This window comes from Ictalurus furcatus, chromosome 7, assembly GCF_023375685.1.
Source record: "Ictalurus furcatus strain D&B chromosome 7, Billie_1.0, whole genome shotgun sequence".
NCBI classification, from domain to species: domain Eukaryota; kingdom Metazoa; phylum Chordata; class Actinopteri; order Siluriformes; family Ictaluridae; genus Ictalurus; species Ictalurus furcatus.
In genome coordinates this window covers 35,103,598-35,130,791 of record NC_071261.1, presented here as the reverse complement: position 1 = coordinate 35,130,791, position 27,194 = coordinate 35,103,598, and the positions used below count along the sequence as shown (strand labels likewise).

Genomic DNA, 27,194 nt, shown 5'->3' with positions numbered 1-27,194 from the left:
TTAAGTACAGTAATAATAAAGATGTTTATGAGTAATAAAGTATTAAGTACAGTAATAAAGATGTTTATGAGTAATAAAGTATTTGTTTGTGCAGATGCAGTGAGTCACTTCCTACTGATGGTGCTGCTTGATTTGCTGGTCATTATGGTGTGTTCACTCTCTCTGGTGCTCTGCACACGCTCAGTAATCGCCGGCATGCGCCTCCTCACTGTGAGTCATGACTTCATCACAAACATATTTTATATCACAGAAATGATACTAGAAAGAGAAAGAGAAATAAAGCTTTTAAAATACTTTGTTATGTGTAAAATATTTTATCGTTGTAAAATATAAAGTGACAGTCCAGGGCAGAGGAACACAACACCACTAAACAGTGAACAATATGAAAGGCTTATTAGAATTTTCTATTCATTAAATTATACATTTTTCTGAAGGAACCGTTTTTTTTGTGCATAATTACAAACATATTTTCAAATATATGCATTTATAGTGTTTATATAAACATATATTTATACATTTATAATAATAATAATAATAATAATAATAATAATAATAATTGTATGTGTACATTTATATGTATACAATTATATGAAATTACGATTAATCTGATATATGTAATACATGTAACAGGTCATTCAGTTATTTTTAAAGGGAAAAACACAGACGGTAGTGAATTTATTTCATTGGACTTATATAAATTGCCAGCTCTAAAAATATTGCAATTCCTCACACTATACCCCTGATTTTTAGTGCATCACAGAGCAGCGTAACATACTCAAAGGAACGCTATCTACCTTCTTCTGCATACATGAGCTCACAGATACCATGACTGGCTAGTGTGGCTATGATTGACAGGGCTGAGAGAGTATGCTCCTCCCACCCAGGAAGCACTGTCAGTTTTGCTCTCTTGACTCCTGAACACAGATGTTTGTGGCATTGATATATAGATGTCTAGCTCTGTATGGAGCTCAAATCTTCTTCTGGATGGAGCTCAAATCTTCTCTAATTCCAGACTGCTGGGACTACGGCTGCTCCTAAGGCCATACAGACTTCATATAAATCCATAATGAACTTTTTCACACTATCTGTTGTTACCCAGATGAGGATGGGTTCCCTTCTGAGTCGGGTTCCTCTCAAGGTCTCTTCCTCTTAAAACATCTTAGGGAGTTTTTCCTTGCCACCGTCGCCACTCAGTGGCTTGCTCAGTTGGGATAAATTCACACCTTTAATATCTGTATACCATGTTGATATTTCTGTAAAGCTGCTTTGAGACAATGTCTATTGTAAAAAGCGCTATACAAATAAAATTGAATTGAATTGAATTGAATAGATGTATTGGTAGGGTGTGAGGGACAGGACAGGAGATGGGAATATTCTGCTGAAGAGACATGTAAGGCCTTAGTCAGACACTGTGCTGATAGAACAGTACAATACGAGAGAACAGTGATGAGGTGGACAATAACTGTACATTTACTAACTGACAGTTAATTAAATTAATTAAACATAAGTGTAAATGATGAGTGTTTTGGTTCATTAGGAGTATGCTGAGTTCATTAGTGTTAAATGGGGAAAGTCGTTATCATCACTGGAGAGAATGGAGTTCATTAACGGTTGGAACATTCTAATCATCATCAGTGACACACTCACAGTTACTGCATCAACACTGAAGATCTGCATACTGGCCAAGGTAAACACACACACACACACACACACACACACACAGTGTTGCTGTGAAAAATTGTCTTTATTGTTCAACCTTTTGATCTTTTGTTAAAAAAAAAAATTCTGCTCTCATGGATATCAAACAATTACAAACACAACACAGCTTTATAATAAAAATCTCTTTGTTACATATAGGTGTGCAACAATTATTGGCACCCTTTTGTCAATACTTTGTGCTAGTTCCCTTTGACAAGATAACAGCTCTGAGTCTTCTCCTATAATGCCTGATGAGGTTGGAGAATACATGGTAAGGGATCTGAGAGCGTTCCTCCATACAGAATCTCTCCAGATCCTTCACATTTCGAGGTCCTCGCTGGTGGACTCTCCTCTTCAGTTCACCCCACAGGTTTTCTATGGGTTCAGGTCAGGGGACTGGGATGGTCATGGCAGGACCTTGATTTTGTGGTCAGTAAACCATGTTTGTGTTGATTTTGATGTATGTTTTGGATCATTGTCCTGCTGGAAGATCCAACCACGGCCCATTTGAAGCTTTCTGGCAGAGGCAGTCAGGTTTTCATTTCATATCTGTTGATATTTGATAGAGTCCATGATGCCATGTATCCTAACAAAATGTCCAGGTCCTCTGCAGAAAAACATTCCCATAACATTAAAGAGCCACCTCCATATTTAACCGTGGGCATGAGGTAGAAGCTTTTTTCTTGAAACCCTTCCAAACAACTTGTGGTGATGTAGGTGACTTCAGATTGTAGTTTTGGAGACTTTCTGACCCCAAGACGCATCTAACTTCTGCAATTCTCCAGCTGTGATCCTTGGAGATTTTTTATCCACTCGAACCGTCCTCTTCACAGTGTGTTGAGACGATATAGACACACATCCAATTCCAGGTCGATTCATAACATTTCCAGTTGACTGGAACTTCACCCTGATGGTGGAAATGGACATTTTCAATGTTTGTGCTATTTTCTTATAGACACTTCCCATTGTGTGAGGCTCAACAACCTTTCGCCACACATCACAGCTATATTCCTTGGTCTTACCCATTGACAGCAGAGTATTGTTGTGAATTATTTGAACAAAACATCAAAAGGTTAACAAATAAAGATAATTTTTCGCTGCATTCTTTGCTCATATTTACCAAGGGTGCCAATATTATATATATATATATATATATAAACGTTGTTAGTCCACAGTGTGCATGTCCCAAAATCACACACTATACTATGTATGAATCCATGCGTGCGTGTGTGTGTGTGTGTGTGTGTGTGTGTGTGTGTAGGTGCTGTCTAATTACACCATATGCAGTATTCTGTTGGGGACGGCAACTCTGTTGGTGTGGATTGGAGTTCTCCGTTACCTCGGATTCTTCCAGAAATATAACGTACGAGCTATCCCATAATATACACACACACATCCTCACACAAATCCTTGTGCGTGTGTGTGTGTGTGTTAGGGTTATTATAGTTTTAAAAATATTGATAGTTTTTATTTTTATTTTGTTTTGTGTTTTGGTTTTCAATTTCAGTTTCATTTCAGTTTGTGTTAATGGTGCATAAATAGTTTTGATTTCCCTCTGCTTATGTATCTTTCTATCTATCTACCCACCCATCCATCTGTCTAATCTATCTATCTGTCTAATCTATCTATCATCCACAAGCATTTATGATCAAATGATTGTTTCATTAAAACATTTCCCACAGGGTGTAATATCAGTCCAAATGAATGCACACTGTACTGATTAAAACTTACACACCTGGTTTAGTGTGAGATTTAACATGTCGCTGTAGTGCACAGTGTGAACATTACTGTTGATAATAACGGGAACTATTCAAATAAAATGTAGCAGTTTTTTGCTAACTTGTTATATTGATAGTTATGGCTAAATTGCAGTGAATTAGCTGGTTAGCTACACTATATGTGGAGTGTTGTTAGCTAGACTACACCACATTATCCTCCCTCCTCCTGAGGACAGGTTTTATAAGGTTTACTGTTCTTCTCTGACCAGAAATGCAGAATAGTCTGTGTTCAGCACTTCATCTTCACCTTCAGAGCTACCTGTGCTCTCCCAGTTCACACAGCAGTGACCAAGCCTTGTGTTGGGAGGCAATAGTTGGGCGATACCAACTTGTGCAACGGAGGGGGGTTTTAATATTTTATCTGATTTATTATTACAAATTAACAATCGATTCGGATCACCAATAATGTTACAGAATTCTACTGGGCATTTATGATTCATCAACATCAATGGATCCACTCCGCTCAGCCTCGAGGTTGACCCTAATCCTAACCCTAACCCTAACCCTAGATCTGTTCTTAGACCACCAAAGATTTAAAATATGAGAAGGAAAGTTTTATTCTTGTTTTGCAGGTGCATGTTATAGTTTAGTTTTCGTTTATTTGGAAATGTTTTTTCACTGATAGTTTTAGTTTTCCTTAACGATAATAACCTTGGTGTGTGTGTGTGTGTGTGTGTGTGTGTGTAGATCCTGATCCTCACCATGAGGGCAGCGTTACCCAGTGCTCTGCGGTTCTCCCTGTGTGCAGTGATGATTTATCTCAGCTACTGTTTCTGTGGATGGATTGTTCTCGGACCTCACCATGAAAACGTCAGTCTATACATTAACATATTCACATCAATTATATTTACATATACATAATACATATTCAGGGCCATATTCAGAGAGGTGTGTGTGTGTGTGTGTGTGTGTGTGTGTGTGTGTGTGTGTGTGATGTATCACAGTTCCGGACCTTCCACACCACGGCGTACTGTTTACTGTCCATGATTAATGGAGATGAGGTGTACTCCACCTTCACCAAGCTGAGGGAGAGAAGTGCTCTGGTGTGGTCATTCAGCAGATTCTACATCTACAGCTTTGTCTCCATCTTCACCTACATGGTGCTCAGCCTCTTCATCGCCATCATCACTGACACCTACGACCTCATCAAGGTGAGACACACACAGCCCAGCTTCTGCTGCTGTTTCTCTCAGTTTCCTCATCAGTTTGTGTGTGTGTGTGTGTGTGTGTGTGTGTGTGTGTGTGTGTGTAGAAGCAGGATGGACAGGTGTTCTCTGATTTGCAGAAGTTTATGACTGAGTACAGAGATGCTCCAGCACCAGAGACGGACACAGACGCTCGTGCTAAATAAGTCTAATGAAATGAATGCTAATTACTGCAATGTGCTTCAGGACAGGTGGAGAACAGGACATTTCACCTGCAGCCTCAGAAGCACACTGCTCACACTGAAGGACTTATTATACATAATTAGAGCCTGCTGCAGAGCATTTTGGGTATTCTGTATCGAGTAGGCTTAAAGGAGCCTACTGCAGTGCATTGTGGGTTTTCGGTTTTTTTCTTTTGTTTAAATCGAGGTGGGAATAATTTGTGATTATTTTCTTTATAAATGAGACAATGATTTTGTTCTTTGAGGCTAACACTAATACCAAACACTACAGTATCTCTTAGCAAGCCTCACTGGTTTATCAAAATGCTCAAAAGTTTACACCCCCCTCAACTGCTCTATTATTGTATTTGACTTTACAGAAGAAACTGATGAAGTCAAGAAATAAAGTGGAATAAAATTCCTCATTTACATCACATTCAGAAAGATCATTCTCATTTGTGTTTAATTTGAATTTTGTTTCATTTAATGATCTTTTATAATTCATATACTGACATTATTAACACTGTTTAAAACGGGAACATCTGAGAAACCAAACCCATAAAGCGCGTTTCATCATGTTGCAGTGAGGGTGGGAAAACTTTTGCACTCAGCTGTAGTTACAGAAAGCCAAACCCACGTCTACTAAAGCGTGTTAGATATAAAAATTAGTGTTATATAATGTGTAAAGTATATAATTAAGGATTCCCTAAAAAGGGATTCAGGACACGCTTTTGGAAGAACCGTTGCTGCTTCCTGCTTAACCACCTGCGTGTTCGCGTGTCACATGGTGCGTTGTGAGCCAATCGGGAAGCCATATCCTGGTTGCCTGGAGACGGTTGGACCAATGAGTGTCAGGATTAGTGTTTATGAGGAAACCGTGAAGTATTTCAAACCGACCTGTTTGACGGCGTGTAAACACCTGTAGTTCGCGGGCTAACAGAAACAAATAAATAAGAATATACATAGTCTGCACATTTAAAGAGTTTATTGTAACGTGTTTATGTGGATATGATCATATACAGTGCTCGAGCTTCACGGAGAAATAACTGAAGGTGAGGAATACACCTGTCTGCTAATGCTAACGCTAACGGATTAGCAGTGGTCACGTAGCTTCGCTTAGGGAGATAATCTATGGTAGATCTGTGTGAGGTTTAGCGCTCGTGTTAATCAGTGTTAAGTATAAAACCTGTCCTTCTAAATGTCAAAGACGCCTCTGTGATGTCACGTGCTGGGGCCCTGTGTTTCCTGTTTCCGGTTGTAATCAGTGCTAAGCTAAGATAGCAGCAGGTCTACCTGTCTGGTTAGAGCTTTGAGAAACAGCTATACCTAAATAAGATTAGCTGCGACACGCTGTGGGTGTGTTTATAAACAGGATGCTAAGTTAACCTCCTCCAGGTGAGTGTTACCTGTTGTTGCTTTACCTGACGTCAGCATTAGTTAGCACGCACACCCCTTGCTGTTCCAATACTTTCGGAGGGGACTGTAGTTCAGGGTGAGGGAATAAAACCAGTTCTAAAGCTTTGGATGTTCGCAGGAGCACGGTGAGCTCCATCATTGTGAAATGGGAGATGTTTTGAACCACCAGAACTCTTCCTAGTGCTGAAACTCAGTACTCTGGTGGAGGGGAATTGGACAAGCAGGAGATTATGAATCCAATGTCTACTCTAACAGAGCTTCAGAAGTCTTCCCCAGAGGTGTGAGAACCTGCCAGAAGGACAGCCATCTCAGAAATACTTCATCAATCAGGCCTTTATGGTAGAGTGGCTAGACAGAAGCCTCTCCTGAGTAAAAGGAATATGGCAGGAACTTAAAGAGCACATGAGGAAGAAGATTATCTGCTCAGATGAGACAAAATGAGAGTAAACACTTTTTGGGTTGAACTCCAATGGCTACATGTGGAGAAAACCAGGCTAATCTACTGGTTGATACCATACCTACAGTGAAACATGGGGTGGGAGCGTCGTGCTCTGGGGTGCGTCTCAGCAGCAGGGACGGGGAGACTGGTCAGGACTATGGGAAGGAAGAATGCAGTTAAATAACCAGATCTCATTGAGAACCTTACTGTTACAGTCTACTACACAGCTATTAGATTCCTCCTGTGTGTGTGTGTGTGTGTGTTTCAGGACTGTCTTGTGTGTGTTGGAGATGGGAGATAAATGGACCCCACAGACGACACTGGTGATGATGTCTGACCCTTGTCTGGGTATACACGCACGCACACACACACACGCGCACACACACACGCACACACAGTCAGTGGTTATATGATCTGTAGAGTGTATAAATCTCAGCACTAAGATGAATCTGTGGCTGTGTTCCAAATGCACACTGTAGTGTGGACCTAATAATGCTCTGTTTTTACAGTATAATTACAGTAATGAATATTCATCAGGATTTAGTGAATATTTGTACTCTCGTTAATGAGTCACAAACGTTAACGGTGTGGATTGTAATTATATCAATATAGCACATGTACGATGTTTTGGTTTCCATAGCGATTATGTACTTTATTTATGTACAGTAATTGCAGAGTCAGTGTTACAAACCCATAAACAAAAACATTAAAGATTATTATTTTCATTCTGTCATCACTTTTTAATTTTTGTTGAGTTGTTTATTTATTTTATTTGTTTCGTAGTTTAAAATCCAACAGATTTTTTTCTGAGCAATGTATTGTTTATGTACAAAAATGTTAGTAAATATATTTTATACAGTGCTGTGCATAAATTTTCACCCCCTTGAAGGTAAATAAATAAATAAATAAATAAATAAATAAGTAAAGCTTACATCTGTTGGTATACGTGTCCACCCTGCTGGGTCAGTACATGACCAGAGGCAGGTCTTCTTACATGTGACTCTATCAGCTTTGCACATCTGGATCCTGATGTTTTTGTCTTGGCAAAATTGCTTGTGTGCAGTCAGATTGGATGGAGAGCATTGTTGGTCATGTCTCGCAACAGAGTCTCATTTGGATTGAGGAGTCCTCATCTGACCCGCTCATGTTCTTCGTGTTGAATCACTCCAGAGTAGCTTTGGAAGCATCATTTTTCACCTTGGTCTTGGTATCGTTGTCCTGTTGATAGTTGAAGCTCCACCCCTAGTCTCTAGTCTCTCACAGACTGTAACAGGTTTTCTCGTAGGATTGTTCTGTATTTGTCTCCATCCATTCATCACCCTCAACCCTCATCAGTTTCCTGCTAATCAAAAGCATCTTCACAACATACTACCACCACCATGCTTCACAGTGGGGATGGTGTTTTAAGCAGTGTTTGGTTTCCACTTGTTTACTGAGTCTTCAAATGGGATTTCATGTGACTTTTTTTTTTTAAATAATGGTTTTGTTCTTCACTCTTCTATAAAGTCCAGTGTTGTGGATTGTCCAGTCTGTGGTTGTCCTGGGAACAACTTCTCCATCTGAGCTGTGGATCTCTCCAGCTCCTAAAGGGTTTCTCTGAGTAATTCCTTCTTTACCCACTTTTGGTCTCCTCCAGCCAGACTCACAGTTGTGTGTTCAAAGTTTATTTTAAACCAAACCCTGATTGATAATTTTTCTAGAACTTTATCCCAGACTTATTTTGATCACTCCTTGGTTTTCAAGATGGTGTGTGTTTTTAGATATGTTCTCCAACTCTGGGTTCTTCAAGGAACAGGTGTATTTATACTGAGACCAAGTGAGAGTTTAATTACACACAGGTCGACTCCACTCAACTAACTAGGCCGCTTCTGTTGGAAACGGAACCAGGAGAAGCACTGGGAGTGAATACTTATGCAACCACCACCATCAGGTTTATAAAACACAAATCTAGGATTAATATTATTAAATAATCCATAATTCCTTCTGTAGGAATACTTTATTTTGGAATAAAACCTGCAGTTACGGATATAACACACACACTAGTCTAATAATGAGTGTGTGTGTGCATATGTGTATTTTTATATATATATGTGTTGTGTGTGTGTGTGTGTGTGTGTGTGTGTGTGTGTGTATGTGTGTTTCAGACCCAAAAGACCTGTCGAGCATTTCCCACATCAGTGTGTCCCACCACACACACGTGCACACACTCCCCTCCACACACTCCTACAGCATACTGAGTGCCTTCTGTACCCAGGACAACATCCCGCAGTGTCTCACCTATATCAACCAGGTCTGTGTGTATATTTGTCTGTGGGCCTGTCTGTCAGCAGGCAGGTGGAGGGGATCGGCAGGCCAGTGGGCGGGCTATGGGAGGTAGTTTAAGTGTAGTGTAACTGTGTGTGTGTGTGTGTGTGTGTGTGTGTGTGTGTGTAGGAAGCCAGCTCGCTGGGCCTGTGTGGTGTGTGTGTGGAGTCCAGGAGTGGTTGTAATGCTCTGAGTGCTGTGCCTGCCCTGAACCTGCTGTACGAGCTCCTCCAGCTGCACAGGAAACAACTGCGCACGCTGCAGGACCTAGAGCACCATCAACTGAAGAGCTGCAGTGACCTGGAGCACCTACAGCACAACAACTCCCGCCTCAAAGTACATACAACTACACAACAATACACACCACTTATCTACTGTAACACACAGCACATCAACTCTGAGTAACTACACCTACACAACACTACACAGCTGGGAACCACATGGAACTGCAGAGGGCTGTGTCCATGCACTTCACTGGAGAACATGATGTTGGGCTTGAAGAGTAAAGGGTCATGTGGTGAGGCAACACTGCATTCCTGCCACTGGATGGCAGGAGCTACTCCCGGGACAGTAGGGCAAACACTGTTCTGTGCCCCTCAGGAGCCGCTTTGGAATTCTGTATGATTCTGTGTGTGTGTGTGTGTGTGTGTTAGGACCAGCTGGAACACACCCGCAGGGAGAACTCGGGTCTTCATGAAGGCGAGCGTCAGCTGCACTTAAAGATCAGGACACTGCAGAGCTGCCTGAAGTCTGAGAAAGAGGAAGTGGGTCTCTCACTGATAACACATTAAAGTCAGTCAAAAGACATTATGAAGTGACACTATATAATGGGGTGTGTGTGTGTGTGTGTGTGTAGGTACAGAAGCTCCAAAGCATCATTTCTAGTCGTGCCACTCAATATAGCCATGATGCCAAACGCAAAGAGAGAGAGTGCACCAAACTGAAGGAACGTCTGAACCAACTACTGGTGGACAAGAGGGACAAAAAACTTGGTAGAGAACAAAACGCTGTGTTAAATCTGAGTAATGTTAATGTGTTAACTAAATACTTCTCCCTAATCCCTACACGACAGAATCATCAGTACATGGACATGTCCAAGTCCACACGCCCTGTATATTATACAGCATAGAACAATACATCACTTTCAGAAACCCCACAGTGCAGCGGTGCTGTTCTGTACACACGGGCTGGGCAATGTGTTGTGGGGGTTCATCTAAGCACCATGATTTTAGATAAGACTAAAATAATGCTAAACTTTTGCACTCTTCTTAAAAAAAAAAAAAAAAAAAATTTTTAAATGTGTGTGTGCAGCAATTGATGTGGTGAACTGTGTAAGTCGCTCTGATGGGAAGAGAGGAATGTGGAAGACGAGCAGGATGGAGGCGAGGTACGATGCTCTGCTTACTAAACATTGCTTCATTACAGATGTGTCCCAAACACATCTGTAACTGTGTCTGTGTGTGTGATAGACATGAGGGTGAGATGTACCGAGCTCTGTTGAGTGATTATGAGGTCAGACTTCAGGCTCTGATGCAAGAGAATGCTGAGCTGAAGAAGCTGCTGCAGCATATGAAGAGGGACATGGTGTCTATTCTCAGCCCAAAGACACACTGCAGCAGGACAGAGGACAGCCTGGACCAGGTGTGCACACACATATACATACACACACACACACACAGTATCTCACAAAAGTGAGTACACCCCTCACATTTTTGTAAATATTTGATATCTTTTCATGTGACGACACTGAAGAAACGACACTTTGCTACAATGTAAAGTAGTGAGTGTACAGCTTGTGTAACAGTGTAAATTTGCTGTCCCCTCAAAATAACTCAACACACAGCCATTAATGTCTAAACCGCTGGCAACAAAAGTGAGTACACCCCTAAGTGAAAATGTACAAATTGGGCCCAAAGTGTCGATATTTTGTGTGGCCACCATTATTTTCCAGCACTGCCTTAACCCTCTTGGGCATGGAGTTCACCAGAGCTTCACAGGTTCCACTGGAGTCCTCTTCCACTGCTCCATGACCACATCACGGAGCTGGTGGATGTTAGAGACCTTGTGCTCCTCCACCTTCCGTTTGAGGATGCCCCACAGATGCTCAATAGGGTTTAGTCCATCACCTTCACCCTCAGCTTCTTTAGCAAGGCAGTGGTCATCTTGGAAGTGTGTTTGGGGTCGTTATCATGCTGGAATACTGCCCTGCGGCCCAGTCTCCGAAGGGAGGCTATCAAATATTTATTTACAAAAATATTTACACTTTTGTGAGATACTGTATATACACATGTACATGTACTCACACACATGTATAAACACACACATGGAGGATGTTATGAATGTGTTCCTTATCACACATCATTGTGATCTCTTCGAATATTCACTGTGTGTGTGTGTGTGTGTGTGTGTGTGTGTGTGTGTGTGTGTGTGTGTGTCTGTATATGTGTCAGGAGAACTCTGAGCCTGAGGACGAGTGTGAGGAATGCAGTAAAGAGAATCTGGATCAGATGTGTGTGGAGGCGCGAGAGCAGCTGACCAACAGCATACGTCTGCAGTGGAGAAGGCTAAAGAACCACATGCACACACTCGACACACAAGGTTTTTAAAAACAAACCCTTAAAAACACACTCCCTCCACTCCTTTACTTCCTACACATTACTGTTGTGTGTGTGTGTGTGTGTGTGTGTGTGTGTGTGTGTGTGTGTGTGTGTGTGTGTGTGTGTCAGTGTCAGTGTCTCAAGAGGAAGTGATCTCCAAGAGGGACCATGAAGAGGCCATGCAGCGCATCAGAGTGGAACTGCAGCAATGTACAGAGTTTATACACACACAACAGCAGCTACTCCAGGTACACATATGCGCGCACACACACACACACACACACACACACACACATTGCAGTTAGTGCAGATAATCCACTCTGTGGTAGGCTTATTTTGTGCGTGTGTGTGAGCAGCAACTGGTCTCTCCATGTGATGAGGACACAGTGGCTATACTGAATGATGGATACACACTGGAGGAGAAAGAACGACTGAAGGACGAGTGGAGGATCTTCAGTGAGCAGAAGAAAACCTTCGAGAGAGAGAGAAAGAACTTCACTGAGGCTGCAATCCGACTGGGACACGAGGTCACACACTCACACACACACATACACACACTCACACACATTGTGCAAAAACTTCAATGAGAATAGAAAATTGTTTGTGTTCTCTACAGAGGAAGGCGTTTGAGGAGGACCGGGACATGTGGCTGAAGACACAGTTTCTAAACATGACACCATTTATAGAGCGAAAACGACCTGCTACCTCTCATAGCCAATCATCATTCAGTGAGTTACACCACCTAACTCCTCCCCCCTTTCGCACAGCTAATCATCACTCAGAGAGTTACACCGCTTCACTCCGCCCCCTGTCTCACAGCCAATCATCATTCAGTTACACCGCTTCACTCCGCCCCCTGTCTCACAGCCAATCATCACTCAGTTACACCGCTTCACTCCGCCCCCTGTCTCACACCCAATCATCACTCAGTTACAGTGCTTCACTCCGCCCCGTCTCACAGCCAGTCATCACTCAGTTACACCGCTTCACTCTGCCCCCTGTCTCACAGCCAGTCATCAGTCAGTTACACCACTTCACTCCGCCCCCTGTCTCACAGCCAGTCATCACTCAGTTACACCACTTCACTCCGCCCCCTGTCTCACAGTCAGTCATCACTCAGTTACACCGCTTCACTCTGCCCCCTGTCTCACAGCCGATCATCACTCAGTGAGCCTCTTAACACCCACCTGTGTGTGTGTGTGTGTGTGTGTGTGTGTGTGTGTGTAGATGCTGAGCCTGAAGCCAAAGTGGTGTCCAGTCCAGCTCCCTCAGTTAGGGGTGTATCCCAAACAGCGTTCTCCACCCCTAAATCTGCCTCTCTGGGGCTGCCCTCCACTGCCGAGCTTTACCGCACGCTGCAGCTTTGCCCTGATGCCAGGTTACACCACACATTACTTTATTATTATTATTAATAATAATAAAAAGTTTCTTGTTTTGCGAATGTTTCATCATTCAGTTCAATTGAATTCATCTTTATTTAGATAGCGATTTTAACAATGGACATTGTCACAAAGCAGCTTTACAGTAATCTGGATGTAGATTTAAATTCATCCCTAACGAGCATGGCAGAGGTGATCTCATGATAAAAATGAATGAGGTTATAATGTTATGAAGTTTTGAGGTCCGTGTTATGAAGTTGTGACGGTATAATGTTAATGCTTGTCCAGACGCTGTCCTGCTCACTGTTTTTATTTACTTTTTTACCTACTTTTAATCTCTCCTTTTGCACACATGACCTCTGCACTGATCGTCTACGACAATAGAAGACTTTTGAATAGTGATGCACTGAGCTGAAAACTTTTGGCTGAAATTTAAAATTCTGGATACACTTGGCTAAAAACTGAAACCTAAAAGTACATTTAAAAAACTAACTAAAAACCTGTTTTAAAAGAATGGCCATTTTGTGTAATTGTATAAATATTTTGCGTTTTAATCATTTTCACGTGTCTGAAAGGCAATGAAATTAACAGCACTTTTATTAAAAGGCAAAAATAACTAACATAACAATAAGAGAGTGTACATAATTTCTTTTCCTTTTGAAAGACTGTGGTGACAGAAGGTGTCAGCGTGCTAGTTTGGCTGTGTTGAAGCACTGTTGCTTTGCTGTACCCTGCGTATTGAATTGGATGTCATGCTTTCAGGTGGTGCATCAGACCTGTCTGTAGTGCCTCGGCCATGTACCACCTTTTTAAACCTCATCTGAGCAACGACTGCAAATTGCTGTTTTGACGTCCGTGTCAGAAACTTTGAAATTGTTCCACATTGCTGAGGTGACGGCTCTTTGCTTGTTAGTGTGGTGATGATATTAGCTCACACAATGACTCAAATGATTTGAGATGCAGCGCAGCGTAAAAACATTTAATTTCTCATTTCCTGCTTTTTTTCTCTTTTGGCCAAAAGCTGAAAATGCCGAAACTTCAGTGCATTCCTACTTTTGAACATCGGTAATCACTGTACTCATAATTTGCGACATTTTATCCACTGACCCAACGTGGCCATCTAAGATACTCTGCACTACAGAGGGGAACAGCGGCCACGCGAAAGCTTCCCCGAGGCAACGAGTTTAGTCATATAAATGCAGTCTGAGTAGGAGTAGGCCAGGGTTTCATTTCAGTGCAAGGTTTAATGTATATCACTGTGTACGTGACGTGTAGAAAAATCTTGAATCTGTTATGAGGTTCTTTACATTTACGTGTACAGCACTTGGCAGGTGCTCTTATCCCGAGCAACTTACGTTCAGCAGGTGAGGGTTAAGGGCTTTGCGCACGAGCTGCCACTGCTGGGATTTTAAACTTTGAGCTAGCACAATATAAGTTATAATATTGGGTCATGAGCTTCTAATATTATTCGATTATAATGCTATATTGTTATAGTTCCTGTTTGTAATTGTAGCTTTAGTTGCATTTTCTAGATCAGCCGTGTGACTCTGCATTACTGTGCAATTATTAATAATCAGAGCTCACAGGAAATGAGGAACTGACGTGTTTCCTGTTTTATTAGGAGCTGTAGCAGACGCAGCAGCAGCACTGAGACATCAAGTGACTCTTCTGCTGCACAGACACACTGAAGAACACACACACACACACACACACTCAACACAAACACACAGAGAAGAAAACACTAACTATACACAAAAGCACTGAGAGAAAATGTACACACACACTCCACACACACTCCACACACATTACAATAGCTTTAAATCTAAGTGACAGTCGCTCTGCTGTTTACATGTTTATTGATCGGAACACAGCGGCTGCAGGTACAAATATGAATTAATCACTCCTTTATATAATAATAAAGAACACTGCTATTTTTTTCCTCTGTATTTGCATGTTAATGCAGTACAATGAATGTGATATTTTTTAGTAAATATGAGAATATTTAATTTGACACAGTGTCATATCAGAGGTCAGAGGAATTATGGGAAACATTTTTACAATAGTTTTTGTACACATTTGTAAATTTTGTTTATTCCTCCATGTGTGTGATTTTAAATTATAGAAGGTTTATTTTTATTTGTACTTCACACTACTTTATTAAATGTTATTTACGCACTATTTTGGTGTACTGCTCAGTACAGCAGTGCTCAGTAGAACAGTGTGTGATTTAGGTGTTCATGTGTTTTCTTAGATGCCATTTTTGGATACAACAATGAAATAAAGGATTCATTCAATTATTTAAATTGTGATTTTTAAGAGATATAGGGTGAGATAAAAACAATAAGGCTGATTTACTGACCGTTCCAAACAGGTTAAAGCCTGACAACAGGATTAGATTAGGGTTAGTTTAACCTGAGAATGCGATTAATTTCGGTGCCATGCATCTACAGATAGGGGGTGCACCTTTTATTAAATTACTTTTCCAGCAACTACAAACCATCAAAAGGACTTTGTTCACTCTCTGGGTTCAATAGGAAACCGGCATGGACCATAAAAGTGAGAAGTGCTCTCTCTCTCTTTTAGGCTGATGGTCATGCACGATCTGGCTGAAAAGAGGAGGCATACTTTTCTCTCATCTGAGATCGTAATGAGAGAAATGTTCACCATGGTGTAACATCAACCGGTTCTACCCAATAGCATCGCAGGTTTTTGTCTTTCTTTTTTCTCATGCCATGAACTTCACAAGACCTCTGCAGGTGTGCTGTGGTATCTGGCACAAAGACGTTAGCAGCAGATCCTTTAAGTCCTGTAAGTTGCGAGGTCGGGCCTCGATGGATCGGACTTGTTTGTCCAGAACAACACCATTTGGAGTGTGGAGCATTATCCTGCTGAATACCATTGCCAGGAAGGTAAATGGTGTACTTGGTAAATGGTCTGCACTTATAGCGCTTTTTTTATAGTGCTTTATACTGGTTTTCATTCACCCATTCACACACTCGTGCACACACACTCATTCATGGTAGCAGAGCTGCCATGCAAGGCGCGAGCTTGGGGTTCAGTGTCTTGCCCAAGGACACTTCGGCATTTGGAGTCATGTGGGCCAGGAATCGAACCGCCAACCCTACGATTATTGGACAACCCGCTCTACCACCTGAGCCACAGCCGCTCACTTGGTCTGCAACAATGTTTAGGTAGGTGGTACGTGTCAAAGTGATAGCTATATGAATGCCAGGATCCAAGGTCTCCCAGCATCACACTGCCGCCACCGGCTCGCCTTCTTTCCGTAGTGCATCCTCGTGCCATCTCTTCCCCAGGTAAGTCACGCACCCGGCCTCCACATGATGCTCATGGTCCAGTTCTAATGCTCACGTGCCAATTGTAGGAGTTTTCGATGGAGGACAGGAGTCAGCGTGGGCACTCTGACCGCTCTGCAGCTCCATACGCAGCAAGCTGTGATGCTCTGTGTTCTGACTCCTTTCTATCAGAGCCAGCGTTAACTTCTGCAGCAGTTTGTGTTATGGTAAATGGTGCACTTATATAGCGCTTTTATCCAAAGTGCTTTACAATGTGTCTCATTCACCCATTCACACACACACTCACACACCAATGGTAGCAGAGCTGCCATACAAGGTGCAAACTTGCCATCAGGAGCAACTTGGGTTCAGTGTCTTGCCCAAGGACACTTCGGTATGTGGAGTCATGTGGGCCGGGAATCGAACCACCAACCCTACAATTAGTGGGCAACCCGCTCTACCACCTGAACCACAGCCACCTGTTACAGTAGATCTTCTGTGGGATCAGACCAGATGGACTAGCCTTAACTCCTCACATGCATCAGTGAGCCTTGGGAGCCCACGACCCTGTCGCCGGTTCACTGGTTGTCCTTGTTTGGTAGGTACTACACATTGCATACCTGGAACACCCCACAACACCTGCTGTTCTGGAGATCCTCTGACCCAGTCGTCTAGACGTCACAATAAGACCCATGTCAAAGTAACTCAGATCCTTACACTTGCCCCCCCCCCCCCCCCCCCCCCGACAGGTGCCATGGTAACGAGATCATCGATGTTCTTGATTATCAATGAACACGGACATGTGGGCTCTAGAAGAGTGTATGCATTCTCTCTTTCCCACACACACACACACACACACATGCAATTCTTCTTTCTCCGTTCCTATTTAGAAATTAGGTTCATCATTAATTGGTGTATATTCTTTGCTATTTGCTAAATGCTATATTATTAAACAGCTTAAGCCAAACTTTTTAGAACTAAGCCTCCATAAACCAAGTCATTTATTTTGTGTTGTCAAATAAAATTTATTCTTATGTATTTTATATTTTAATATTATTTACTTATTCAATGCTTGGTCATTTTAATTTTTAATTAAAATTCTGAACTTAAAAAGGGGATATTCTATGACACTTATTAAATAATGAGACTGATTTAAGGAGACAGATCATTTTATGAGACTGATTGATTACATAACACAGTGAAGCTCCTGTATTACTGGTATGTACTGTATTATACTTGCATTTCCAGTGCTTCCAGTATAAACCATTACAGGAGCCATTTCCACTACATTCATTTAAGTCAAGAACAGGATTTAGTTTAACCTGAGATCAGGAATAGTTTACCCTGAGAATGGGATTTAGTTTAACCCAGGATTGGGATTCAGTTCTGTTCAGTGAGGTCAGTAAGTGTGTTAATGTGTTATTAAGGAAAAGCCCATGTCCTGTAATGCTGCCTCTGACTGTGAGGAACCCGTTGGGGAAAAACTCAGTAGTTCCTTTCGGTAGCAGCCGATTTCAATAACACTAAGTTCCCACTTTCAGGTTTTCCAGCAAAGTGACTAGCATAGATTCTAGCCAATCATGTTCAACAATTGGGAAACACCTGCACATGGCCATGTTACCTGTTTAAAGTGTGCAGTATTAATTAATATTTATTATCAGTCATGAATTAACCAACTTCATATATAGTCATAATGCCAACACTAACTGTATAGGAAAAAAACAGATAGTTCTGGTGAGGTAAGTTTATTGTACCACCTGATGACTGTAGTTACACACTCATACTTTAGCTGTGGTTCTCAGTAGCACCTTCTGCTTAATGCTAAATTATTTTCTGTGCTAATACCATTGCTAACATATAGTACTATAGTGGTATCGTGTTTGTTTTTGTAGCTAAACATTAATAGCTAGCTACCTAACACCTCCATAAGATAAGGCATTAAATATATGTAGCTAATTAGCAATGCATAAAGGTGTAATAATTGGTGTAGCCATTTCTGTTTGTGTATTTAGCAGTTGTTCTATTAAATAAAAAACACAAATCAGGTACTAAAGAAGTAAGGTGTTACACAGACTGCAGTATAAGTAGCTGAGGTTTTACATATCGAAGCTATCTTAGACTCAAGGGTCCTTTCATAAAAATGACATGGGAGCGGTTTTCTTAAAATTGTTTGCTCAGTGGTGACCCTCTTGGCGGCCATCATGGCGTATATCCTCCTCCTCCTCCATCTCGTCTTCCTCGTACTCCTCTGCTTCTTCGGCTGTGGCATCCTGGTACTGCTGGTATTCAGAGATGAGGTCATTCATGTTGCTCTCAGCCTCAGTGAACTCCATCTCATCCATCCCCTCCCCTGTGTACCAGTGCAGGAAAGCCTTTCTCCGGAACATGGCAGTGAACTGCTCTGAGATACGTCGGAACAGCTCCTGTATGGCCGTGCTGTTCCCGATAAAGGTGGCGGCCATCTTAAGTCCGCGTGGTGGGATGTCACACACAGCTGTCTTCACATTGTTGGGGATCCACTCGACAAAGTAGCTGCTGTTCTTGTTCTGCACACTCAGCATCTGCTCATCCACCTCCTTCATGGACATGCGACCACGGAAGATAGCTGCTACAGTGAGGTAACGTCCATGCCGCGGGTCGCACGCCGTCATCATGTTCTTGGCGTCAAACATCTGCTGTGTTAATTCAGGAACAGTGAGTGCACGGTACTGCTGGCTCCCCCTGCTGGTCAAGGGTGCAAATCCTGGCATAAAGAAGTGCAAGCGAGGGAAAGGAACCATGTTGACTGCAAGCTTGCGCAAGTCTGCATTAAGCTGCCCTGGAAAACGGAGACACGTTGTGACACCACTCATGGCAGCAGAAACCAAATGGTTGAGATCACCGTAGGTGGGCGTGGTCAGCTTAAGTGTGCGGAAGCAGATGTCATACAGTGCCTCATTGTCGATGCTGAAGGTCTCGTCTGTGTTCTCCACAAGCTGGTGGATGGACAGTGTGGCATTGTATGGCTCTACCACTGTGTCAGACACTTTGGGTGACGGTGTGACACTGAACGTGGTCATGATGCGATCAGGGTACTCTTCACGTATCTTGCTAATGAGCAGTGTGCCCATGCCCGAGCCTGTGCCACCACCCAGAGAGTGCGTGAGCTGGAATCCTTGCAGGCAGTCGCAGTTTTCCGACTCCTTACGTACCACATCCAGCACAGCGTCCACTAGCTCTGCACCCTCAGTGTAGTGACCTTTGGCCCAGTTGTTCCCAGCGCCACTTTGACCTGAAACAATGTAAATCATTTATTAATCACACTCATTATTCTATTGTCTATTTACACTTTACGCTTTGCCTCCATTCTGTAATTATCTTTAGCAGTGATAATGTGGCTCGGGAAAGGGAAGTTTGGGGTCCCCTGCTGGAGCTGCTGCCCCCGCGACCCGATAACGGATAAGCGGTTGAGGATGGATGGGTGGATGAAGTTTGAATTCTGATTGTGAACTTGACTGTGCCCTCCACATCCCAACCACACACTAATGTTATGCTAACCTGTTTTAAATGTTTGCTAATGTTGCATTCAACATCTGGAATAGTTTGATCCAATCTTTGTCCTCAATTCTGCACCTATGGCCCCTTCCTAAGTTCACTTCCTATCCCTGATTAAGCCTGTCTTTATCCACAATCCAGTATCTGGTGTTGGTAGCATGTCTGTCTTTGTCCTGTCTGTATGTCCTACATGACTGTTGTAAATATCCCTGATCTCATCTCTGTAAACCAAGTACAGAGCATCACATCTCATATTCAAGTTTCTAGATTGCTTAGATGTAAGTCAAGAGGATTGTTTGGAAAGCAAGAAGGAACTTACCAAACACAAAGTTATCAGGCCTGAAGATTTGTCCAAAGGGACCGGACCGCACTGAGTCCATGGTGCCAGGCTCCAGATCCACCAGGATGGCACGGGGCACAAACTTCCCCCCTGAGTGATTTGAGAAGACAGAAGGACAGAACGTAAAGTGCTGGACATAAAGAAATGAAGAAAGCAGCCAGTCAGTGTGACATGTTGAGGCCCACATGAGTTCAACCTGGGCCAAGTGGTTTCCACATGGGTATGGGCTACTAGCAGGTTCATACACAGACAGTTGGGCTGCCCAGAAAACATCACACCCATATGAGCTTATTGAACATCTCCATTCCAGATTTATTCCTCCTTTGCTGTTATAATAAGCTCCACTCTTCTGGGAAGACTTTCCACTATATTTTCCCTCCCTCTCTCCCTCATTCTCGCTCATTCTGCCTCATTCTCCCTCTCTCCCTCATTCTCCCTCTCTCCCTCATTCTTCCTCTCTCCCGCATTCTCCCTCATTCTCCCTCTCTCCCTCATTCTCCCTCTCTCCCTCATTCTCGCTCATTCTGCCTCATTCTTCCTCTCTCCCTCATTCTTCCTCTCTCCCGCATTCTCCCTCATTCTCCCTCTCTCCCTCATTCTCCCTCTCTCCCGCATTCTCCCTCTCTCCCTCATTCTCCCTCTCTCCCGCATTCTCCCTCTCTCCCTCATTCTCCCTCTCTCCCTCATTCTCCATCTCTCCCGCATTCTCCCTCTCTCGATCATTCTCCCTCTCCCCCTCATTCTCCCTCATTCTCCCTCTTTCCCGCATTCTCCCTCTCTCCCTCATTCTCCCTCATTCTCCCTCATTCTCCCTCTCTTCCTCATTCTCCCACATTCTCCCTCTCTCCCTCATTCTCCCTCTCTCCCCCACCCCCTTCTCTCACTCTCTCACAGGTCCATCTGAGTGGAGGAGCAACAGCAGCTCATGGCTGGAGACCAACTGGAACACATAAATAAGGTATCTGTTGTTTTCTTTGTGTACAGTTTCATTTCTGTAGTTCAATACAATTAAAATATATATTTTTAAAAAGATATGCAGTTAAGTTCTACACTTTAAGGGTAAGATAGATAGATAGCAGCTAACTAGTGTTTGGTCATAAAGTTAAATCTATCGATAATGAATTAAACTGAGATGTAAAGAATAGCCACCCATTTTTGAGTAAAATTTAACGTTAAATTTTGCATACAGTTCAAGGTATTTCTGTGGACAATTATTTTTTCATTTTACACCCATTTCCTGCTAAAATACAGGCCCCTCAGTAAGGCCAGTTCTATTGTTTTCGCTATACATTGAAGTTATTTGAGTTTCAAAGCAAAAGATGATTGAGACGATAGATCAGAATTTCAGCTTTCATTTCATCATATTTACATCTAGATGTGTTAAACAATTTAGAACATGGCACCTTTTGTTTGACCAAACCCATTTTTTTCAAGTGATCAAAAATACTGTTGCCCTGTTAAATTAATTGTTAAGAATTAGTAGCTCTGAATGTCTAATCTTGGTCTGAGCCCTAGATTTCACCTGTGAAGACTGCATTTGTTGTTAAAAAGGATAAACCAACTTGAAGAATATAGAGCTGTATATGGGGAAAAAAGCAAGCCATTTTGAAGCTGGGAAAAGAGGGAAAATCTATCAGCGCCATTGCACAAACATTGGGCACAGCCAACAATTTGGAATATCCTGAAAAAGAAAGAAACCACTGGTGTACTAACAACTGGTCATGGAACAGGTCTGCCAAGGAAAACAATAGCAGTTCACGATAGAAACAGTGTGAGAGCTGTGAAGAAAAACCTCAAACTCTCAGCTTTCCTCTTTCTCCCCTCACTCAGAGACTGATGTCTCAAAACTTCTGTTCTCTAGCCACCCCACAACCTGTCTTCTAGACCCTATCATTTCTCACCTTCTTCGGTCCATCTCTCCCACACTATTACCTGCACTCACACACATCTTTAACACATCCCGCTCTACTCGCACATACCCTACCTCATTTAAGCATGCCCGGGTTACCCCACTGCTTAAAAAACCATCACTTAACCCTGCTACGGTTGACAACTACAGACCTGTTTCCCTCCTCCCTTTTCTTTCCAAAACTCTTGAAAGAGCTGTTTTTAATCAACTCTCCACTTTTCTCACAAAAAAAAAAACATCCTCCTGGACAACAAGCAGTCTGGCTTCAAAAGCAGCCATTCTACGGAGACTGCTCTGCTTTCCGTCACTAAAGCCTAACGGCTAGCAACAGCAACCTCAATATCATCTGTCCTCTTACTCAACCTTTCTGCTGCCTTTGACACTGTGAATCATCAGATCCTCCTGTCAACTCTAGGCTGTTTGGTGTCCCTCAAGGGTTTGTGTTAGGCAGACTTCTCTTTTTTACTTTATGTATGCTACCTGTGGGTCAAATTATTCGTAAACATGGAATCAGCTTCCACTGTTATGCTGATGATACACAGCTGTATGTTTCAGCGAAGCCAGAGGACAGACAGCATCTTAGTAAAGTTGAGGAATGTGTAAAGGACATTAGACGTTGGATGCTTTATAACTTCCTTTTACTTAATTCTGATAAGACAGAAGAACTTGTACTAGGACCACGTGTAGCTAGAAGTAATCTTTCTGATCTCACAGTAACTCTGGATGGACTTCCTGTTTCATCATGTGCAGCAGTAAAAGACCTTGACATTTAACATAGGACACATAGGTTAAATTATAAATTATATGTAATTTAATTTATAGTTAAATTATATGTAATATAACATATAACATAGGATGTTATATATTATATTACACATAATTTAACATTAAAATGTTATCCAAATATGGTTAAATCTAAAACATTGAATATACTATTGGTTTGTAGACAACAGTGTGATATTATTATTAATTTTATCATTGATATTGTTGATCTGTGTATTCTTTGCTATTACAGCCCATGCAGGACATTTGGGGTCACCGTGAAAGTTGCAGTTTCAAGCCCAGCTGGAACCCATGTGGCCCCTACATGGACATGGTGGCTATTTGGAGATGCAGCTTTACTGAAAGAAAAGACATTTTTTTACCTGTAACATTACTAATAATATGATTTTCTGTCTTGCTAACCATCTGTCTCTTGTCCCACCTATCTGTCTGTATGTCTCTCAGGGTAATGGATTACCTGACTCAGAGTTAGAGCATGCTAAACGCAGAAATGTCTTTAAGAAAGAAAGAGCAGGAGTGACTGAATAATAAATGATGAACAGCAGCAGGACAGAGGAGTGTGTCTGTTTGTGTATCTCTCTCTCTGTGTCTGTATCTCTGTCTGTCTATCTGTATATAGTATCTACATATGATGATGGTGATGACAGTGGTGTTGATGAGTATGATGTTGACTATGATGTTGATAGTGATAACGGTGGTGATGACTGATGTTGTTGATGAGTATGATAATGGTGATGACGGTGGTGTTGATGACTATGATGATGGTGATGACTGATGTTGATGACTATGATAATGGTGATGGTAATGATGGTGGTGGTGTTGATGACTGTGATGTTGATGACTATGATGATGGTGATGACACTGGTGGTGATGATGGTGATGATGAGTATGATGATAGTGATAATGGTGGTGATGACTGTGATGTTGATGACTATGATAATGGCAATGACAGTGGTGGTGATTGTGGTGATGACGTGTTGATGCCTGTGATGTTGATGACTATGATAATGGCGATGACAGTGATGTTGATGAGTATGATGTTGATGACTATGATGATAGTGATGATGGTGGTGATGACTGTGATGTTGTTAACTGTGATGTTGATGACTATGATAATGTTTTTGACAATGGTGATGATGAGTGTGATGTTGATGACTATGATAATGGCGATGACAGTGGTGGTGATGACGGTGGTGATGAGTGTGATGTTGATGAGTATGATGATGATGACGGTGGTGATGATGATGACCTGAGGCCTCATTGTAATAGACGTTGATCCTCTCCAGCTGCAGCTTGCTGTCTCCATTGTAAGTTCCACTGTAGTCGATGCCATGTTCATCACTGATCACCTCCCAGAACTGCAACACACATGATAATTAGTGAGACTCGTTCATAGCAGTGTTCTGTGTCAGTGCGTTCTTTCTCTCTGTTCTCAGTGTTTTGTGGCTCTGACAGAATAAAAAGAGCCCTGAACTATATTAAAGTTCCTTTACTATATGCAGCGCTGCAGCAGAGAGATGATGCACATTTATTTTCCTAATAACAGAATATCCTCAGTCAGTCTGTCAGGATGTAGAAGTGACATGTTAATGACATGAGTTTATGTTCCTAATTATTTATAAACTTACAAGCCCAGTAATTTAGCATTTTATTTTAATTTACATATAAGTACACTAGAAGTATTATCATTTGTGATGTCAAAGCCACAGTGCGCATGTATTAGTGAAGATGGAGTAGTTTATGAGTTCGTCTTGCAGGGGTTTAATGTTTTTTCCAACATAAAACACAAAGGTCAGTTAAACCTCTAGAACACACACCCACATGTTCTTCAGCGTCCCACTCCTTTTTCATCCAGTCCAGTCACAGAGAATACAATCTTTATTATTATTATTATTATTATTATTATTATTATTATTATTATTATAACAAATACAACATTTAAGTATTGCACAAGAAAAACATTAATAAATACACATGGTGTGTGTGTGTGTGTGTGAGAGAGAGAGAGTGAGTAAGGGAGAGATGCTCACCTTTGCTCCAATCTGGTTTCCACACTGTCCGGCCTGAATGTGCACAATCTCCCTCATTCTTTCACTGTGTTAATGCTGTGTGTGTGTGTTAATAATGTGTGTGAGTGTGTTGGTTCTTTATGTGTGTGAGTGTGTCGCCAGTGCTGCCCCTCCTCACACTGATCCACTCCAGTCTCAGCAGCAATGCAGCTCTTCTCTCTACATACAGCAACCTGTAACCTGATTGGTGATGATGTCACTGCAGCCCAGCCAATCAAGAGCGAGCAGGATGATGCAGTGAAGCACTGCAGAGCTGCAAGAAGTGACCTACACAAACACACACACACACACACACACACACACACACACACTAACACATTAACATTAACACAGCATTACTCTGTTAGTGATGAGCACTTCACTACAGTCAATTCCAAAATTTATGGCACCCTTAATTAATTTTTTTTTAAACTATAAAGATGCAATAATCTCAAACATAAGGATGCAGTCTACTTGTATTTGATATATTATGAAACATAAAGATTTGTTAAATTATTGACACAGTTCCACAGTGTCCTGAAATTTGCCTTGACAGTAGTGAGTCTCTGTGCTGACTAATGAAGTGGAAAAACATCCATGCACAATATCTCAAATTCATTTATATTCTCAGGTGTGTGTGTGTGTGTGTGTGTGTGTGTGTGTGTGTGTCCTCATCTTTTTACATCACAGCTTCAAATCCAAAAACTGAGACTTTTTAGTTGTATGTATGTATGTATTTATTTATTTATTTTAAACGTTCTTTGAGTCCCACAGCCATTTCTGTGTTCATTTGAATGTGTTTATCATCTTGTTGAAAGCTCTTTGGCCAAGGTGTAACTTCCTGGCAGAGGTTGTGGGCTAAAATATCCTGGTACTCTGGTACAAAACAGCTCAAAGCATCACTGATCCACCTTGGTGAAGTTCTGGGTATGTGTTGTGTCTCAGGAAGAACTTCTTTACTGCAACTCTTCCCAACAGCGTTATTATAGAAGTGGAGTTTAACTGTTGATTCCAAACCATTATTAATATCTATAACTGGCTTAAGCAGGTCAACAGCCACCTGTCTCTTTAATTTATATCTCCAAGATATTAGAAAAGGTTGTACACAGCAGCTATGCTCGAACTTATATAGAAACAACATTCATGAAATGTATCAGTCAGGATTTAGACCTCATCACAGCACAGATACAGCGTTAGTTAAAGTAGTAAATGACCTTCTACTGACCTCTGATCAGGGTTGTGTCCCGCTGCTTGTGTTACTTGACCTTAGTGCAGCTTTTGATACTATAGATCACACTATTCTCCTTGATAGATTAGAAAATGTTGTTGGCATTAAGGGAACGGTCCTCTCCTGGCTCAGGTCTTATTTGACCAATCGGTATCAGTTCGTAGATGTAAATGAAGACTTCTCCACGCATACCGAGGTTAAATTTGGTGTTCCACAAGGTTCTGTTTTAGGCCCACTGCTTTTTACTTTATATATGCTACCTCTAGGTCAAATTATTCGTAAACATGGAATTAGCTTCCACCATGTTTCAGCAAAGCCAGGTGAAAGCACTGAATGGTCTCGTGCCACAGTACCTGAGTGAACTTTTGGTCTTTTAGGAGCCGTCACGCCTACTTAGATCAAAAGTTGCAGGATATATGTTGGTACCTGGAATAGCGAAGGCTACTGCAGGGGGAAGAGCTTTCTCTTCTAGAGTCCCACAGTTATGGATCAGTCTTCCAATTAGTGTTCGGGACTCAGACACAGTCTCAGTGTTTAAGTCACGGCTGAAAACATATTTGTTTACTCAAGCTTTTTGTGAATAGTTTTTTCTTAGGTAAAGGAGCAGATCTAGAGGCTCACAGGTACAGAGTGTTGTGGTGAACTGGGATGTTTGGATGCTGTCACCCCCCACTTTCACACCTTCACCCAGGTTTGTTGAAGGTGGAGTGGCTGGTTGTCTTATGTCCCAGGAAGCCCTCATATCTGTGTTCCCTTCTGGTTCTCCCTTTTAGTTAAGCCAAAGTCTCAGTAAACTCTCAGGCCCTCTTTAGTTCTGGTAAAAAATTAGATGCCTGGATAAGATCATGTGAATACTAAGACAGCTGCATGTCAGCAACGGTAATCTGTAGCAATATATCCCTTCAGGGTTGACTCTGGAGTCAAGCAGGGCTGTTATTGCACCTACCCAATTTCCCATCTTCATCAATGCTATCCTCCATTTCATGCACAAGAATCTACCCTAAGGAGTCAGACTTGTATACAGGATAGACAAACACCTCCTAAACATCAACCAATTCAGGGCTAAAAGCAAAACCACTACC

The 27,194-nt window shown here is 41.9% G+C and overlaps 2 protein-coding genes across 7 annotated transcripts in view; one reads left to right on the top strand and one right to left on the bottom strand.

The window, feature by feature from the left end:
- The window catches only part of ssx2ipa (synovial sarcoma, X breakpoint 2 interacting protein a), a 21,560-nt gene extending 6,286 nt beyond the window's left edge, over positions 1-15,274 (top strand). The window contains exons 1-14 of one of the 6 annotated variants that reach the window (XM_053630042.1): positions 4,550-4,627; positions 6,966-7,045; positions 8,842-8,987; positions 9,131-9,337; positions 9,655-9,765; positions 9,858-9,993; positions 10,313-10,388; positions 10,471-10,642; positions 11,452-11,599; positions 11,722-11,846; positions 11,955-12,125; positions 12,215-12,326; positions 12,826-12,976; positions 14,599-15,274. In XM_053630042.1, coding sequence (XP_053486017.1) covers positions 6,988-7,045; positions 8,842-8,987; positions 9,131-9,337; positions 9,655-9,765; positions 9,858-9,993; positions 10,313-10,388; positions 10,471-10,642; positions 11,452-11,599; positions 11,722-11,846; positions 11,955-12,125; positions 12,215-12,326; positions 12,826-12,976; positions 14,599-14,665 — 1,680 coding nt within the window. In that variant the 5' untranslated portion in view covers positions 4,550-4,627; positions 6,966-6,987 and the 3' untranslated portion in view covers positions 14,666-15,274. Of the gene's footprint in view, positions 1-94; positions 211-1,537; positions 1,688-2,959; positions 3,062-4,163; positions 4,287-4,420; positions 4,628-5,584; positions 5,895-6,965; positions 7,046-8,530; positions 8,628-8,841; positions 8,988-9,130; positions 9,338-9,654; positions 9,766-9,857; positions 9,994-10,312; positions 10,389-10,470; positions 10,643-11,451; positions 11,600-11,721; positions 11,847-11,954; positions 12,126-12,214; positions 12,327-12,825; positions 12,977-14,598 lie in introns of those variants that run through there. The other 5 variants (XM_053630044.1, XM_053630041.1, XM_053630043.1 and 2 more) reach the window with 5 other exon arrangements.
- Positions 15,275-17,746: 2,472 nt separating this feature from the next.
- Positions 17,747-25,469, bottom strand: tubb2 (tubulin, beta 2A class IIa). Its single transcript, XM_053630039.1, has 4 exons — positions 24,867-25,469; positions 24,086-24,194; positions 20,124-20,234; positions 17,747-19,541 (listed from the first exon to the last, which is right to left on the bottom strand). The coding sequence occupies exons 1-4, from the start codon at positions 24,921-24,923 to the stop codon at positions 18,445-18,447; spliced, it is 1,374 nt and encodes a 457-aa protein (XP_053486014.1). The 5' UTR covers positions 24,924-25,469; the 3' UTR covers positions 17,747-18,444.
- Positions 25,470-27,194: the final 1,725 nt, after the last annotated feature.